The sequence below is a fragment of the Cervus canadensis genome, chromosome 11 (genome assembly GCF_019320065.1).
Source record: "Cervus canadensis isolate Bull #8, Minnesota chromosome 11, ASM1932006v1, whole genome shotgun sequence".
NCBI lineage: Eukaryota > Metazoa > Chordata > Mammalia > Artiodactyla > Cervidae > Cervus > Cervus canadensis.
Window position 1 is genome coordinate 77,755,864 of NC_057396.1, and position 18,561 is coordinate 77,774,424.

Below are 18,561 nucleotides of genomic sequence, written 5' to 3' on the forward strand. Positions count from 1 at the left end.
CACGCGGTGTGGGGGAGGGGTTGGGGGTGGTGGGCGGAGATGACCGTCTGGAGGTGCGGCCAGCCGTGTTGTCTGCTGGACACTGACCCCTGAGAGTCACTCAGCCGGAAAATGTCTCTGGCAAATTACCCGAGATGATTTTGTTTATAAAGCTTCCTTGAGGGAGGCTTGGTCTTCTCTAAAAAGTCAGGGGTGTCTGAAGACCTCATGGTTCAACAGGAGCCTGGCTCTGCAGCCCACCTCCCTCCCAGCAGGAGGCCTGGCCTCGGCGTGTCTGGAATCGAGGGGTAGCTGTGCAGGCCTGCCCACCCCTGACCCGTCCTCCAAGGCCTGGCCTCTCCCGGCAGCCGCTCCTTCCCGGCCCGGGGCCCTGACCTCTGTCTGTCCCGTCTGTCTAGCATGCAGGCCTTCTTGTTCTTGGTGAGGCTGGCAGGCCTCCTGAGCCTGACTTCCAGGTTCCTGGTAACGTCCATGTTGCAAGAAGGCCTCCCAGAGAGGTAGGTCTGAGGGCAGGGCCCTGGAGGAGAGACCCTCGCTCCAGGCCCGCCGCTGTGGGACGTCACACACCTCCGGTGTCCCTGCAGCGTGGTCCAGGCTCTCCTGAGGCCCTCGCACATCAGTGAGAGGCTTGTGGGTCTGCAGGTGAGGGGCTCCGACTTCACACTGGGGAACACGCCTTTCCTCATCCTGTCGGGCACCATCCACTACTTCCGCGTGCCCCGGGACTACTGGAAGGACAGCCTCCTGAAGCTGAAGGCCTGCGGCTTCAACACCGTCACCACGTGAGTACAGGCTGCCGCGGCCCTTGCACCAGCCTCTGCTCGGTGTCTCGGGCTCCCCGGGCCCCGCCGTTGAGTGGAGCCTGCTCCTGGGGCCGTCTGTCTCAGCAGGCTTGCTCCAGCCCGCACACCGCGGTCTCCTGTCCCAGATGGCTGCAGCCCAGCCTCCCCTCGGTCCTGGGGTCTAGGCAGCGGGCCCCAGTCCTCCTTGGAGAGCTGCCCTGTGGTCAGAGTCGGCCCAGTGATGAGTGCCAGGGAAAGCCCTGTCTCACTGAGAATCAAGCCTGGAGAATCCTGTGATTATCCTCATTCTGTTCACTGAAGCAAAGAAAGAAAGAGCAAACATGGTGGATTTCTTTTCCACCTTCTAAGCTTAGAAAGTGCCCATCCATTATTGTTTGGATAGTTCTATGTGTGTCCTGTTCAGTGACTTGATTTTTAAAGTGTAAGGTTAGAAAGAAAAAACACCAAAAACCCTGTATTTTAAATATTTGGAATTTAATTTGGCAAATGATGGGGAATGAGGTTTTAAAGCATTTTCCCCAAAACTGTCATAAAACCTTTCACACATCACATCATCTTCCTTCTTTGTCTCCTCACTGTGCTGCTGCTTTTGTATAGCAGTGATTCAGACATTGAAACTTCATGAACTGTTACATTCTGTAAAAACAGGGATTCACTATGTGGTACACCTGAAAATAATATACTGCTGAAATCGGTGAGACTTCAGAAAACATGTCATGAACTAGTAAAAATCTTAAAACGTTTGTGGTTGAAATAAGACTGCCAGATTTTGTCTGTTTTAGTATCCTTGTTTAAAAATATAAAAATTATCACCATTGTTTCATAAACTATAAGATGCTCTGAGTCACTCAAAGCAGAACATTATCTCAGAATAAAGCAGCAGCACAGTGCATGCATTTTGCAGAAAAGATTCACTCTTTACGTATATATATATGTATATATATATAAATGCATATATATATATGCATTTAAAAAATTGAAGCATGGTTGATTTACAAAAGTTTTTGTGGAAAGTGTTAGTCACTCAGTCATGTCCGACTCTTTGCGACCCCATGGACTGTAGCCCACCAGTCTCCTCTGTCCATGGGATTCTCCTGGCAAGAATACTGGAGTGGGTTGCCATTCCCTTCTCCAGGGGATCTTCCCCACCCAGGGATTCAGCCCAGGACTCCCACATTGCGGGCAGATTCTTTACCGTCTGAGCCACCAAAGTTGTGCTAACGGCTACTCTACAGCAAAATGACTCAGTTACACACACACATAAATTTTAAAATCATTTTCATTATGGTTTATCCTAGGAGATTGGGTAAAGTTCCCTGTGCTATACTGAAAGTCGCTCAGTTGTGTCCGACCCTTTGTGACCCCAGGGACTGTCCATGGGATTCTCCAGGCCAGAATAGTGGAGCGGGTAGCCTTTCCCTTCTCCAGGGAATCTTCCCATCTTTACCAGCTGAGCCACTGGGGAAGCCCAAGAATACTGGAGTATTCTTGGAGCGGGTATACTGGAGCGGGTAGCCTATCCCTTCTCCAGGGGATCTTCCCGACCCAGGAATCAAACAGGGGTCTCCTGCATTGCAGGCAGATTCTTTACCAACTGAGCTACCAGGGGCGCCCTGTGCTATAGAGTAGGACCTTATTTTCATCTATTCTAAATGTGACAGTTTGCATCTACTCACCCTAAACTCCCGGTTCATCCGTCTCCTTCCCTCCCCCTTTTTGATTAGCGTATGTTTGCTTTAGGACGTTGTGTCAGTTTCAGCGGCACAACAGCATGAATCAGCTCTGTGTACACACACCCCTCCCTCTCTCGCCTCCCTCCCACCCCACCCCGCCCCTCTCGGTCATCACAGAGCCCCGAGCTGAGCTGCCTCTGCTCGACAGCCGCCTTCCACTAGCTGTCTGTTTGACACATAGTCATGTATATATCAGGGTTTCTCTTGTGGCTTGGATGGTAAAGTATCTACCTGCAATGTGGGAGACCTGGGTTCCATCCCTGGGTCAGGAAGATCTCCTGGAGAAGGGCATGGCAACCCACACCAGTATTCTCATCCAGAGAATGCCATGGACAGAGGAGCCTGGCAGGCTACAGTCCATGGGGTCGAAAAGAGTCGGACATGACTGAGCGGCTGATGCTTTCACTTTCTTCACTGTAATATGTCCACCCCAGTCTCTCTGTCCGTCCCACACTCTCCTTGCCCCCACGCAACCCCACGCCCACAAGTCCCTTCTCATCGTCTGTCCCTGCCCCACAGTTTCAGTCTTCTAGATTCCATATATATGTGCTAATAGACCATATTGATTTTTCTCTCTCTGACTTTCTCCACTCTGTGCGACAGACACTGGCAACCAGTCATCGGCCAAAGTACTGCAGGAAGAAACCCAGAGTCTGACAGTCAGATCTGCTGACTCGGGAGGGTGTGAGCACAGAGCAGGGTGCTGCCTGTCTCAGCAAGCGGCGTTGGGGGGTCTTCTGTACGGTGGGGGTCCAGCCTGAGAACCCTGAGGGGTCTAGGAAGAGCAGGTGCAGGCTCTGGCTTGGGCGTTGTGTCTGAGGCAGGACCAGCAGCGGGGGCTAACTTGGGGTGGGGCTGGCACAGACTTGGGGCATTTTAGCAGGTGCATAGCTGGGCAGAGCAGGGAGCCTGTGGGCGGGAAGCCAGCCTTCACTCCCAGGGGCCACACTCTTCTTTCTTTCAGTCTTGAATAGGTCTTCAGTCACGGGATAATGTCACTGTACATTCACAAGTGCTCTGCCCCAGGGCAGAGGGTCGCCACGATGCTTTGAGGACACAGAGGCGGGGTTTGGGTCCAGCCCATTTTCAGTTGCACCCTGGGACCCACTCCTTCTCGTACCATCAGCACTTTTGGTTTATGATATCCTTTCATACAGGTTTCTGAACATGTTTATCCTGTTTTGTGTTCGCGGAGCTTCCTGGATCTGTGGTTTGACAGCTGCCCTTCACTTGGGAAGTTGTTAGGACGTTATTTCTTGGACTGTTTCTTCTTTCCCTTCTCCCTTGAATCTCCTCTGGTGCTTGTCACATCCGTGCTGTCCCGCAGGACTCGGATGCTGTCCTCCTTCCTTCTGTTCGCTCCTCTGTGCAGTTCAGTTTGGAGGGTGGGCCTGCCCTGCCTCGAGCTGACGCCTTCTCCCCGTGGCTCTGTGACGGCTGAGCCATCCAGGCGCTAGCGCCTAGTGCTCTAGTGCTCCCTTTTTATTCTTAGCGTTTCCGTCTCTGCTCATGTCGCCCCCCTTGCCCGCTGTCCACTTCCTCGTTTAGCACCTGAGGCAGAGTTGTTTTACATTCCCGGTCTAGTAATTCCACCGAATCTCCCACGTCAAAGCCTGGTTCTCATCTGCTTTGCCTCCTCAGCGGTGTCTTTGTTTTTGCCTGTCTTACGGCTTTCTCTCGAAAGCTGGGCATGCTGGCATGGGCGAGAGAATCTGGAGCAACAGGCCTGTGTGTGAGGTGTCTGGCCTGCGGGCTTGCTGCTGTAACTGGTTTCAGAAGAACTTCTCCCCTCGCCTCCTTGCTGCTGTCTCCCCACCGCCTTTGGTTTTTCCTGGAGATTCCCCCTAAGCAGGGCCTGAGTCCTAGAGCACCTCTGGCTGAAACCCCTTCTGTCTATGGGAGCCTGTAGACGCGCTGCGAGGGAGGGCGGAGGCTGAGTGCCATCAGCCTCGGTGGGTCTCTGCGCCGAGCTGACTGTGCAAGGCCGGCTCTGCGCGCTTCTCTTTCTCCCCGTGGTCATCTGGGGAACGTCCCCTGCAGCTCTGGCAATGGTACTCTCGGCTGAGGGCGGGTATTTGTCAAGAGAGAAAAGCCTGGACATGCTTTAAAACGCCCACTCTCCCCTAACCCCGAGGGAAGCGAGAGGGATTTGTCTTAGTCCTTCACAGTGAGAACCCTGGGGCTTCTGCAGGTTTTGACTCTCAAGCGCATTGACACGGAGCCTCCGGCGAGCCGTCACTGACAGATTAAGTGTTGCTACTAACCCTGGCTCCGGCAGCTGGCTTCAGCCCTGGCCATCCGCTCTGGATGAATGTGGTCAGCTGTGTCAGGGGCCTTCTCAGAGAAGCAGGGCCAGCGGGGGTGTGTGTGTGTGTGTGTGTGTGTGTGTGTGTCAGGAGCCTTCTCAGAGAAGCAGGGCCAGCGGGTGTGTGTGTGTGTGTGTGTGTGTGTGTGTCAGGAGCCTTCTCAGATGTGTCAGGGGCCTTCTCAGAGAAGCAGGGCCAGCGGGTGTGTGTGTGTGTGTGTGTGTGTGTGAGATAAGGAACTGGCTCATTCAGCAATGAGAAATCCCAGGATCTGCAGTTGGCAAGCTGGAGCCCCAGAGCTAGAATGGTGAGGATTCCAGCCCGAGAGATGGCAGGTGTTGGGAGAGGGGGAGGTGAGACCTGACTCCAAGCTCAGCAGTCAGGTGTTGTCGGGGTGGGGGGCGGGGCACAGGGTGTGGAATGTTTGGTCCAAGTTACCTAGTACACCCTCACTGGTAATATTCAGTTCAGTTGCTCAGTCGTGTCTGACTCTTTTCGACCCTGTGGACTGCAGCATGCCAGGCCTCCCTGTCCAACACCAACTCCCAGAGCTTGCTCAAACTCATGTCCATCGAGTCTGTGATGCCATCCAACTATTTCATCCTCTGTCGTCCCCTTCTCCTCCTGCCTCCTCCTGGAAGAATTTTCCACAGTTTGTTGTGATCCACACAGTCAAAGGCTTTGTCGGAGTCATTAAAGCAGAAGTAGATGTTTCTCTGGAACACTCTTGTTTTTTTGATGATCCAGCAGATGTTGGCAATTTGATCTCTGATTCCTCTGCCATTTCTAAATCCAGCTTGAACATCTGGAAGTTCATGGTTCACGTACTGTTGAAGCCTGGCTTCATCGCTGTCTTGTATTCATTTTCATAGTCACATTTTATTGAAGTTTGGCATGTGTCCATTATATAAGCATTGACTTCCATGAGCTTAGTCACATGAACGTGCTCCTGTAGCCTGGCCATGTGCCTTCGTCTCAGAAGCTCTCCTGTTGCCTACAGTCAAGACCACCCAGCAGAGGAGTGGCAGAGCTTGTGTTTCCAACATGTACATCACTTTGACCTCTTTTGAACTTTATGCACCTGGAATCATACAGTCTTTACTCTTGTGTCTGATCTTCTGCTCAAGATCATGTTTGTGAGATTCCTCCATGATCTGCCATATTTTAGCTTGTTCATTCCCATCGCTGTGTGTAATTCCATCGAAAACCACACCAACACGTGTTCTTCTGGTCTAACGTGTAGTTTGGGTCCAGTTTTCCTTGTTGATTTTCTGTCTGGATGATGTGTCCATTGTTAAAAGTGGGATATTGAATCATTTTTTTTTCAGGATCTTGGATTTGTTCCCTAAGGTCTTATATAAAGTTCTTTATCTAAATTCTTAGATTCTAACTTGTTCTCTTTTCTAAAAGTAACACGCTAGCGCGACAGAGTCTTACCATCACATCTCTACATCTCACCTTCTTTCTGCTGTGCTGTGTCACGCATCTCATTTTTATAAACTATGAAATTCATGATACATTTTCCCCTGGTTTGAACATCTAATTATATTTGAGATAAATTTAAAGTGACAAAGATATCTTTTTTATTTACCCATATATTTACCTTTTTTGATACTCTTCATTCCTTTGTGCAGATGACTATTTCTACCAGGTATCATTTCCTTCTGCTGAGAGACTTCCCGAAGTCAGTTGATCATGAATTATCTTAGATTTCGTTTCTTAGAAAAATATTTCTCTTTCATCTTAAGCTTTGAGGGATAATTTCACTGGGTATAGAATTTTAGGCTGATTTTTGTTGTTGTTGCTTGGGGCTTTCTTTTCAGTACCTTAAATATGTCTCTTTGCTGTCTTCTGATTTACACATTATCTGATGGCAAGTCTTCTGTACTTCTTATATTTTTAAAAAAAAATTTGTGTAATTTCTTGTTTTCCTCTCTCTGGTTGCTTTTAAGACTTTTTCGATGTCATTGCTTTTCAGCTATTTGCTTCTGATGCACTATGGTATAGATTTTTTCCCCCCTACTTGTGGTTCATGGAAATTCTTGGGTCTGTAGGTTTATGCTGCTACTGCTGCTGCTGCTAAGTTGCTTCAGTTGTATCTGACTCTGTGCAACCCCTAGATGGCAGCCCACCAGGCTCCACTGTCCCTGGGATTCTCCAGGCAAGAACACTGGAGTGGGTTGCCATTTTCTTTTCTAATGCATGAAAGTGAAAAGTGAAAGTGAAGTCGCTCAGTCGTGTCCGACTCATCGAGACCCCATGGACTGCAGCATACCAGGCTCCTCCGTCCATGGGATTTTCCAGGCGAGAGTACTGGAGTGAGGTGCCATTGCCTTCTCCCTGTAGGTTTATAGTTTTCATCAATTTACCAAAATTTGGTAAAACTTCCTATTTCTTCTAGTAATTTTACCTCCCCTTTCCCCTGGGACTTGGACTTCTTGATAAGATCCCACACATTACTGATGCTTTGTTCATTTTAATTTTTAGTGTTTTTTTTTTCCTGCTTTCCAGTTTAGGTAATTTCTTTTGCTCTGTCTTAAAACATCCTGGGATTCTATTCCTATTTCTATTCTGTTGTTAATATCAGTGGTATATTTTTCATTTCCTGCTCTTAATTGCATCTAGAGTATTTTCGGTTTCAGATATTATATTTTTTAAAATCTAGAAGTTCCTTTGGGATCTTTTTTATATCTTCCATTTTCTTCATTATGGTCATGCTTTTAGTTACTTATTAAAGATATGTGTTATTAAAGGTATATGTTTGTTTAATAAAGTATACCTTATTAAAGGTATATGTTTGTTATTCCTTTTTAATATTTTTTTTTTGGCCACTTTCAACTTATATGCCATTTCTGGGTTTATTTCTGTTGCTCAGTTTTTTTTTCTGGCTTATGTGTTATATTTTTCTGGATTTCTTTTTTTTTTCCTCTGGATTTCTCTGTTTGTTTTGGAGAGTGAGTTTGGCATACCTAGTAAACTTTAAATGGATATACTGGGTATTGTGAATGCTATACTATTGGTTGCTGGATTTCACTTTGTGTTCACTTAAATAATATTGTATAACCTAATATTATATAATTTATAATTGTAAAATATAAAGTTTTTACATTTCTCTTTTTTCTGTTTCAGGCATGTTCCTTGGAACCTTCATGAACCAAGAAGAGGCCAGTTTCACTATAGTGGAAACCTGGATTTGATGTATGTTTCCTGTTTAAGTTGCTGTTTCTCTGGCTCAGAGATGGGGGTTTGACTCTGTAGGGTCAGATGAAGCAACAGTCACCTTGCTTTCCCCTTGAGAACCCCCTGGAAGCTCTGATAATTCCATTCCCCAGACAGCCGCCCCTTGCCCAGGGAGGCTGTTGTCAGTGGTGGAGCCCAGACCTCAGTGTCCCCTGTGCGTTTCACCCACGTGTGGCTCAGAGAGCGTCCCTGCGGCTCTAATCTATCGCGGGGACCCCCCTGTTTCACTTATAAGAGGAAATTTCTGAACTATAGTTTGTAGGAGTTTTGAGACATGATACAGTAAGAGTAATTGTTCATAACCATGCATCTTCCATCCGCTGTAGTTCATAGCTGTCTTTGATGCTGGAGATACACAGACTATGTGCTGTGCTGTGAAATAAGGCTGTCTATAGAGGGAGGCAAATAGCAGCTGAGGACTCATAACCCAAACTAGGGGAACAGCCCAGGGCGGGTAACCGCAGAGGGATAGCTCCAGTACTTTAGGACCCGGAGCAGGAGTTTGTTAGAGGGGTCGGGCGGGACTTCAGGCAGAAGGTCCAGCAAGGCCACAGTCGGGGCCGTCAGAGGTGTGGGAGGAGCTGACATGAGTTACACTGACATTCCTGCTGCTGTGAGGGAACCCCGACATCGTCTGTCAATAAAGATCTGTTTTCATTAAGGAAGGTTTAAAATAGATATTCACAGTGAGTGTGCACTGCTCTTCCCAGAGAGAACCCAGGGCTTCAGGGTATTTCCCTCTCTCGTAGCTTAAGCGTCGCCAGCACCTAGCTTTCAAGCCGCTGCACCTGCCCGCATCGCACCGCGCCCGCCCGCCGTGCGCCCGCCCGCCGTGCGCCCGCACTGCCCCGCGCCCGCACTGCCCCGCGCCCGCACTGCCCCGCCCCGCGCCCGCCCGCCGCGCGCCCGCACTGCCCCTCGCCCGCACTGCACCGCGCCCGCCAGCCCTGAACCGCCCCGCGCCCGCCCGCAGCGTGCCGGCACTGCCCCTCGCCCGCACTACACCGCGCCCGCCCGCCCTGCACCGCCCCGCACCGCGCCCGCCCGCAGCGTGCCGGCACTGCCCCTCGCCCGCACTGCACCGCGCCCGCCAGCCCTGAACCGCCCCGCGCCCGCCCGCAGCGTGCCGGCACTGCCCCTCGCCCGCCTACACCGCGCTGCCGCCGCCCTGCACGCCCCGCACGCGCCCGCCCGCCCGAGCGCGCCCGCACTGCACCGCCCCGCGCCCCCACGCCCGCGCCCGCCCGCCCGCAGCGCGCCCTGCACCGCGCCCGCACCGCCCCGCCCCGCGCCCGCCCCGCCCCGCGCCCGCCCGCCCGCAGCGCCCGCCCTGCACCGCGCCCGCGCTGCCCCGCCCCGCGCCCGCACCGCCCCGCCCCGCACCGCCCCGCGCCAGCCCGCAGCGCGCCTGCACTGCCCCTCGCCCGCACTGCACCGCCCCGCGCCAGCCCGCCGCGCGCCCGCACTGCCCCGCCCCGCACCGCCCCGCGCCCGCCCGCCCCACCGCTCCCGCACTGCCCCGCCCCGCGCCCGCACTGCACCGCGCCCGCAGCGGGAAGCAGGCGGAGGGGGGTTTCTGGCAGCAGGATCACTTGCTTCTGCTTCTGTCCTGGTGGCTTGGGATCAGCCTGGTTAAATGCAGGCGGCAGGATGCGTGGGTGAGCAAGTGCCAGGGAGGAGAGCTGCAGGTCCTGTGACTAACTTCATATTTTCCTGAAACGGCAGTAACGCCATCTGACTCTCCTGCTGGTTCTGAGTAGAGGAAACATCAGAAAACAGAGCCGGAGAGATAAGCTTATCTTGGCCCGTTTTGGGTGCTATGTTGCAAAATTTGAAATCTGTTTGGAAGGGGGCTATGAAGTAAGTCACTGGGAGAATTTTAATTCGGGAAATTCAGGAAGTTCATGTTTGCATGCTGGTGGTATTTTTAAGAGCAGAATAACATAGTTAAGATTTCTTTTCTGGAGGCTGATTGTCTTTTAACTCTTCCAGTTTCCCAAGAATGTGACTTCTGACTCCTTAAGTGTCTGTTTTCTTATCTGTAAAATGGAGGTGACATTGACACCCATGTCATAGAATTGACAAAGAAAATAATACACTTGCAGAACTGAGTGTATTGAGTGCTGATGCTGATACTCGGTACACATTACTCCTGTGTTTGTCGTCAATGATTATGTTCTGCCGACAGTGCCTGGAGAGGCATCGGAAGAGGGAAGGGAAGGACGGAGGGAGGAAGCCGTTGGAATAACTCAGGTGGACGCGAGTTCCTTACCCAGGGTGGTAGTGGTGAAAATTAAGAGGAATTTCACATTCAGAAATATTAACTGCAAGGAATAAACCTGATTAGGGGCAGACTGAAAGTGGGAGATGAGGAAGGAGCCAGCGTGGTTCGTGAGGGCGCATCCTGGGTGGTGCCCTCGTGGGGACAGGGGGCTCAGCGCTGGTCCAGGGGGCAGCCGGTGTCTGGCCGGGATTCCTGCGAGTCGTCCGAGTCCTGGCCTCGGGGCGTCTGGACTGAGGCCTTTGTGTGGAAGGAGGCCCGGTCCCTGGGTCCTGTCTCCGCCAGGGACTTCTGTGAGCAGGCTGGGAGTTGGTTCCACCTGTCCTAACCGCAGGAGAAGAGGCCTCGGGGAGACACACGGCGGCGGTTCCAGGCTCCGCTCTTGGTGAGACTGCTGCTGTTGCCCCCCCTCCTCAGGGCTTTCATATCCTTGGCGTCAGAGGTGGACCTGTGGGTCATCCTGTGTGTTGGCCCCTACATCGGGAGCGACTTGGACCTCGGAGGCTTGCCCAGGTGAGCCGTGCTGGTGCCCCAAGCCAGTTCCCGAGCAAGTCGGAGCAGAGAGCTTCACTTGGTTTCCTGGGTGCACTTTTAGTCCATGCCTCCCGCCAGTTCCCCGTTTCATGACCTAGAAGATGCACTTTAAAATACCAGGAATGGTCCAGTGTTTGTTTGTTTTTTTATAAATCTCCATCTCATCCTTGTAGCGCAGAGGTAGAATCCTTCTTTTCCTTAATGAAAGTTACTGGCTAATCAATATCATGTAATCAGTATCTTTATAAGTTCTAACTTTTGTGATGATACTAATAATAGCACAAAATTGGATTGATTATCTCTTTTCAAAGAGGGTGTTTTTTCTTATCATTTTTAAATGGTAGTAAAATGTACATAATATGAAATTTACCATTTAAAACCATGCAGTTTTGTGGCATCAAGTGCGTTAAAATGTTGAACAACCATCACCACCATCTCCTTCCTGAATGTTTTTTGCTACTCAAAGAGAAAACCCTTGCCCAGGCACCCCCATCCTGCTTACCCCAGCCCCTGGCAACCGTTACATTCCTTTCAGTTTCTGTGGATTTGCCTAGTCTGTATACTTCATATAAATGGAATTGTATCTTATGTGATGCTGTGTGCCTGGCTTCTTTCTCTTGGCATAATTTTTTTTCCTGCCGTGCCACACAGTGTATGGGATTTTAGAGACTGAGCCCAGCACAGAGCCCTCGCCACTGGGCTGCCAGGGAAGTCCCTCCCTTGGCATAATGTTTTCCAAGTCTGTACATGCTTTACCATGAACCAATTCCTCATTTTTAAATGACCAAATAATATTCCATTAAAAATATTTTTTAAAAAGTTCTGAAACATTTTAATAAAAATCTCATACCAGACTAAGGATTGGCGAGCTGTTTTTGAAAAAGGCCAGATGATCAATATTTTCAGCTTTCAGGGGCACAGACAGTGTCTGTTGCAAGGTTCGTCTCTGCTGCTGCTGCAGGAAGACAGCTGTGATGACATCGAAGCAAAGGGTGGGCCACGTGCCAATAAAACTTTATTCACAGAACAGTCAGCAGCTCTGACTTGGCCTGTGGGCTGCAGCTTGGCAGCCCTGCCCTGATCACTTTCATGTCAAACAAGCCTCAGTTGTATTTGGGGGGAAGAGGTGGCGGTTGAGGTGTTGAGCTCTGTGTGACCGAACACAGACTACTTTTTCTTAAAGATGGGTTAGCATCTCAGTGTACTGTTCCAGTTTGGCCACGTGAATCTGGGCTGTTCACATTTTCCAGCCTCAGGCACGTGAACATTTGTTTGCTGTCTCCCACCTCAAGGCTGAGTCTTGCCTTTTCCATCCTAGCTGGTTACTCAAGGATTCTCATATGAAGCTGAGAACAACTTACAAGGGTTTCACAACAGCAGTGAATCACTATTTTGATGACCTGATTCCCAGGATTAGAGGATTCCAGGTAAAGCCTGATTCCCCATCTTTGTGACCAAGGGAAAGACTTGCCTGAATTGCCTTCCTGGGCAGGGCTCAGCCTACTTTCTTTCACTCATAAGCAGGAAGCATGTATAGCAGCGAATTCCAGTTCCTTATTTAAGAAATATGCTTTTTTCTGCTTTTATTTCTGTTCCTCATCTACTGTCTTACAGGGGTGCCGTTTCCTGGCAGGATGCTGGGAACTGCACTCTGTATATTTTTATGTCTTCTGCATTATCTGTTTGCTCTCCAACCCCATAAATGGGAATTTAATGACAATCATCAGAATGTCTTAACTTTCCTGCTAAAGATGGCTACGTGCCAGTCTTTCACAAGTGATAGGTGATACAGATGACCTTAGGTCAGTGATTTTGTAGAAACTGCAATTTGTTTTTTTTTTTTAAATATCTCTCCCCCTGCAATAAAACCATGGTGTCACACACATTCATTGTTTGAGTAGAAATAATATGCCGCCATATTGCTGCAAGGCTTGGAAAATACATGAAGGACTGTGTAAGTAGGTAACAAATGAACAGAGGGAAGGAACAAAAGGTATCTATTAGGTATCAAGCTTTCTATTGGGCTTCCCTGGTGGCTGAGTGGTAAAGAATCCCCATGCAATGCAGGAGCCATAGGAGACTTGGATTTGATCCCTGGAGGAGGAAACGGCAACCCACTCCAGTCTTTTTGCCTGGAGAATCCTATGGACAGAGGAGCCTGGCGGGCTACAGTCCGTGGGGTCTGCGCCAAGAGTGACTTGGCACACGCGCGTCAAGCTTTTTATTAGGCAGTTGGTGTTTGTGGAGCATACCTTATCTTCACAGCAATCACTGGAAAGGGATGCTACTGTAGGGTTAGCGACAGGCCTGGAAATGGCCAGGCAAGGCTTCAGGTGGTGTGGATCTACTTGGGGCAGAGCTGGCTCCTGACTTTGAGCATGCCCTGGGGTCATCAGACGAGGTGACGGTGGCTGAAGGGCCGGTCCGTGTGCACCTGGGGACCGGAGATGCAGGGACGTCCTTTGTGGCCCTGGAGCTGTGCTGGCCAGGGTGGTAACCTTGGCCGCCGGTGGCTATTTCACTTAAAATCTATTAAAACTAAATAAAGAATTTAGTTCTTTATTCATACTGGACACAGTTCAAGTGCTAGATAGCCACCTGTGGATGGTTGCTACCACATTGGACAGTGAGAACACAGAACATTTTCATCATCAGAGAAAGTTCTGGCGCGAATTGGCACACCCTCTGCACCCCAAACCAGGACATTCCCCATCTTGGAGTGCCTGCAAGACAAAATCAGTAATCAGAAGGTTGCCTGGTGAGCAGAAAACCTGGAGCCGCAAAAGCTGGGGGTCTTATTCTTTGAGCCACCAGGGAAGCCACCTAAAAAGTACTTACTAATTTTTTGCTGTGCCGCACAGCTTGTGGGGTCTTGGGTCCCCAAGTGGGGGTAGAACCTGGGCTGCAGCAGTGAAAACCTAGAATCCTAACCAATAAGCTACCAGGTAACTCCCAGTATCATGGCATGTTCCTATGTGTGCTGCTCCGCCACTAAGTCATGCCCAACTCTTTTTCAATCCTGTGGATCATAGCCCGCCAGGCGCCTCTGTTCATGGGATCTTCCAGGCAAGAACATTAGGGTGGGTTGTCATTTCCTACTGCAGGGGATCTTCCCGACCCAGGGATCAAATCCATATCTCTTGCATTGGCAGGCAGACTCTTTACCACTGAGCCCCCTGGGAAGCATACAGGTTTGGAGAACTCTTTTAGGCTCTTTTCTGCCCACTCAGCTCTAGTGCAGCTGGTTATGCTCTGCTTCCCGAGTCCTATCCCATTTCAGCTCTCCCCGCCCAGGTCCTCCCGGCTCACAAGAAGCACAGGTATTGGTGTGTAGACACTTCCACCCACTGGCACATGGTCCTGGGAGCTATCTGGCTTCTTCCTTTCATTGTTGTGTGTCGTTTAATTCTGAGGGAGCAATGCTCTTCTCCTTAGTCCTGCGTGGAGGAGGAGGAGACCTTCCCGCGGTCACGTGTCTCCAAGAGTAGGTTGAAAAGGGCAGAGCTGAGTGTAGTGAAACTGACTAGGACACGGCAAGTGCAAGATTCAGAGAGAAAACACGACCGCGGGTCTGGCAAGAGCTGTCAAGGCAGGGCTGACCGAGCATGTTAACATCACAGAAGGGAGTCGGCAGGGAAGGGGAAGGAGGAGATATTTGCGTGAGGGCGTTAACTGAGAGGGCAGATGGGAAGCGATCCCACACGATCGATCCTGGGACTGGGGAGGAGGCAGCAGGGCTAGAGGAGCTCAAGAAGGAGGCTGAGGGGTGACTGGTGAGTGCAAGACCCAGGAGGGATGCTGCAGAAGGGAGGGCTTCCCGGAGGAGGAGAGACTGTCGGTGGAGAGAAATCAGACCAGGATGAAAAGGGATTGCATCCGTTTAGCAGAGAGAAGGTCAAGGTGGAATGGGAAGGGCGGCCATGAGACCACAGTGAGGACAGAGTCACGAGCGGTGGGCTGTCGCGGGGCGTGCAGAGCGGCTGCACCGTTTGTCCATGAAGGGGGACTGCGCAGGAGGGGAGGACGGGGTCCCTGTGGCGGTGACGGGGCAAGTGAAGATGGGGGTGCAGGGACATAAGCAGAGTGGGTCCCCCGGGGGGATGACATGCGCCCACGTAGGAGAGGGCCACGCCCCCGTTTCCCTGGTGCCCCAGAGGAAGGCTGGGCGGAGGTCTAAGCCTCCGCTTAATGTGTTGGATTAGGGGAGTCAGCGGGCGCTGCTCCCTGGGGGCACTGAGGAAGGCAAGGTGCTGGAGGCTTTGACCCCACGAGGCAGCTGCTGACTTAGTGACAGAAACTGCCCCCACTGTCGTGTCCCCAGGGCTGAGTTTAGGAGCAAGTTATTTTCTATGGCACTCTAAACGTGCGTGTGCAGTAGCAAATTGAAAAAAGTAAGTCCAGCCTTTCCCCACCGGCTGACTCATCCTCAAACTCTCATCTCCTTGACCCCCAGTTCCACGAAGAGGGATCCATTATTGCCGTGCAGATGGAGAACGAATATGGTTCCTATAATCTGGATAAAGGATACATGCCGTATATTAAAAATGTAAGTGCCCTTTCATTCTCCTCCATCTTTACATACTTTTCTCACTTTGCTGATTCATGGAGCAAACATTCTGAGCAGCTAGAGCTTGCAAGGTACCATTTGGGATGCAGTATTTGTTAGCAATGGATGAAGAACTTTTCAAGTGTTAAAGTCTTCCTCTGTGTACTCTGTAAATCGGTGCCCTCGAAGTTCAAAAATCAATGCTGTGTCCAGTTTGGGGCTTCCCTGTGTCTTTTATTTGAAAACATAGGACAGAGAAAAGTTATTTATTCTAAAGGGTTTGTAGTGTTGACTTCCGAACAGTCCAGCGTTTTAGTTTTTGAAAACCAACGAGAAATCAGAGGACGCCTCAGTTGCAGCAAAAAGACAAAGTCACACACTACTGTTGCGCTGCTCCCCGCACATGGATAAAGTGACAGAAGTGCAGCTAGTGTTTCCACACTTTTCCCCCAGACAGGGGCCTGGGACACCTGCATGACTCTGATGTCAGCACAGAGTGAGTCACAGTAATTTTTCCTTCTGTGGATATCACAGATCTTTTTTGGTTGGTGTTTGTATAATACACGGGCTTTTCCACCTTTTCATCTTTGATTTTTTTGTATCCACCTACTTCAGGTACATACTCTGTATATAATTAGAATTTGTTTTCCTTAATCCATTATGAGAATTCTCGTCTTTGGAATGTGGTTGGTGTCCATTACAGGTCATTGCTGATGGTTGCATTTAAGTCCCTTTTGGCTGTTCTCATTGAACAACTTACCAGCAACTGCGCCTGGTGAGGCCTCCTTCCCGCCCCCTCATTCCGGTGCCTCGACCCTCGCCTTCTCCTGGGGACGCACCCCCCGCCAGGGCCGTGGACCGCCGTTCACCTTCCCAACTGTCCCACAGGCACTGCTGAGCAGAGGGATCAAGACGATGCTCCTGACTGCGGACACGGGCCAGGGACTCCTGAAGGGACACACACCAACCGGTACGCACGGCTGAGTCTGAGGGTCCGCTGAGGCTCCGTTTCCCGGGCCGGGCCGTGTCCAGGCGCACGCGGCCCTGACGTGAGGGACCAGGGCACCCCTGGTGGCCCCGCATCACCCTGCTGGCCTCTGGCCCCGGGCCACAGCGGAGGCGTCTCTGCCACTGCCCCGGGCCAGGCCCGAACCCCCGGGAGAGAGCAGGGTCCCAGAGAAAGTCCTGCCCTAGACCCGCCCCCGGAGCGCGTGGGGCTGAGTCCGGGGCATAAAAGCCACGAGGAAACGTGCAGGAGAATTCCAGGGGGACTCACGGGTGGACACACAGGACGGAGGAGGAGTCACGCGAACGAGCTGGAGAGCGGTGCTTCGGGATTCCCTAGCCTACCTGGCCCGGGCCTCGCCCTCCGCCCGCTCTTCCCGGCACGGTGGGAGAGACAGAGTGTCCCGCGCTGGGCCCGGGAGGTCTGCAGCCCCGGGCTCGGCTTCCTCGGCTGGCTCTTTATCCACCAGCACACGGGGGCACTCTCTCCGCCCTGCTTGTTCTCTGGGTCACTCGGTGAAGGCTGAGCAGACGGGCGCAGTGGGTCTGAGCGGTGCTGGTCGAGCCCCTGTGGACACACGCGGCCCGTCTTCACCCGCACAGGCTGCGGGCCCCGCGGGCGGTGTCTGCGGACGGGGCGGGGCGTGTCTGCGGGCGTCGCGGGCGTGTCTGCCGGCAGAGGCGGCGCCCCGCCCACTGGTAACCCCGTCTCGCCTCCCGTTCCCCCCAGTGTTCGCCACCCTCCACATGAAGAGCATAAAGAAGGACACGTACGAACACCTCTCCTCCGTTCAGGTGAGGACGTGTCAGAGGCGCGGGGTGTTCTCCTTCCTCTCATGTGAGGACTTTTGGGCTCAGAGGTTCAGGAACTTCTCAGCTGTGATTCGTTCAGTTAAAACTTGGATCTGTTACACGCTGGAAACGCCTGCTGTAGGTGGTTTCAGGTGCAATTGCATCACAGTGCCCACAGGGCCTGGCCCCCAGCCCGGAGGAGGGCTCAGGATGGCGCCGCAGGCTCACGGCAGCGCTGAGAGTCCTCACCGAGGGCGGGGGCTCCGCTCCCCCCACGTCCAGGGGCTCCGCTCCCCCCACAGTCCAGGGGCTCTGCTCCCTCCACAGTCTAGGGGCTATGCTCCTTCCATGTCCAGGAGCTCCGCTCTCCCCAGAGTCCAGGGGCTACGCTCTCTCTCCCCACAGTCCAGGGGCTCCGCTCCCTCCACAGTCCAGGGGCTCCGCTCCCCCCACAGTCCAGGGGCTACGCTCTCTCTCCCCACAGTCCAGGGGCTATGCTCCCTCCATGTCCAGGGGCTCCACTCTCTCTCCCCACAGTCCAGGGGCTCCGCTCCCCCCACAGTCCAGGGGCTACGCTCTCTCCCCACAGCCCAGGGGCTCCGCTCCCCCCACAGTCCAGGGGATACACTCCCCCCACAGCCCAGGGGCGGCACTCTCTCCCCACAGTCCAGGGGCTACACTTTCTCTCCCCACCGTCCAGGGGCTACGCTCTCTCTCCACAGTCCAGGGGCTATGCTCTCTCCCCACAGCCCAGGGGCTCCGCTCCCTCCACAGTCCAGGGGCTATGCTCCCTCCATGTCCAGGGGCTCCACTCTCTCTCCCCACAGTCCAGGGGCTCCGCTCCCCCCACAGTCCAGGGGCTCCGCTCTCTCTCCCCACAGTCCAGGGGCTATGCTCCCTCCATGTCCAGGGGCTCCACTCTCTCTCCCCACAGTCCAGGGGCTCCGCTCCCCCCACAGTCCAGGGGCTCCGCTCTCTCTCCCCACAGTCCAGGGGCTATGCTCCCTCCATGTCCAGGGGCTCCACTCTCTCTCCCCACAGTCCAGGGGCTCCGCTCCCCCCACAGTCCAGGGGCTCCGCTCCCCCCACAGTCCAGGGCTACGCTCTCTCTCCCCACAGTCCAGGGGCTATGCTCCCTCCATGTCCAGGGGCTCCACTCTCTCTCCCCACAGTCCAGGGGCTCCGCTCCCCCCACAGTCCAGGGGCTACGCTCTCTCCCCACAGCCCAGGGCTCCGCTCCCCCCACAGTCCAGGGGATACACTCCCCCACAGCCCAGGGCGGCACTCTCTCCCCACAGGTCCAGGGGCTACACTTTCTCTC

General features: G+C 52.6%; 1 protein-coding gene across 1 annotated transcript in view; it reads left to right on the top strand.

Annotated features, from left to right (window-relative positions):
- Positions 1-471: 471 nt before the first annotated feature.
- LOC122449399 (beta-galactosidase-1-like protein 2) overlaps positions 472-18,561 on the top strand; it is a 33,532-nt gene continuing 15,442 nt past the window's right edge. The window contains exons 1-8 of the mRNA XM_043480902.1: positions 472-497; positions 585-782; positions 7,972-8,040; positions 10,781-10,876; positions 12,216-12,324; positions 15,351-15,443; positions 16,332-16,413; positions 17,179-17,243. Coding sequence (XP_043336837.1) covers positions 472-497; positions 585-782; positions 7,972-8,040; positions 10,781-10,876; positions 12,216-12,324; positions 15,351-15,443; positions 16,332-16,413; positions 17,179-17,243 — 738 coding nt within the window. The remainder of the gene's footprint in view (positions 498-584; positions 783-7,971; positions 8,041-10,780; positions 10,877-12,215; positions 12,325-15,350; positions 15,444-16,331; positions 16,414-17,178; positions 17,244-18,561) is intronic.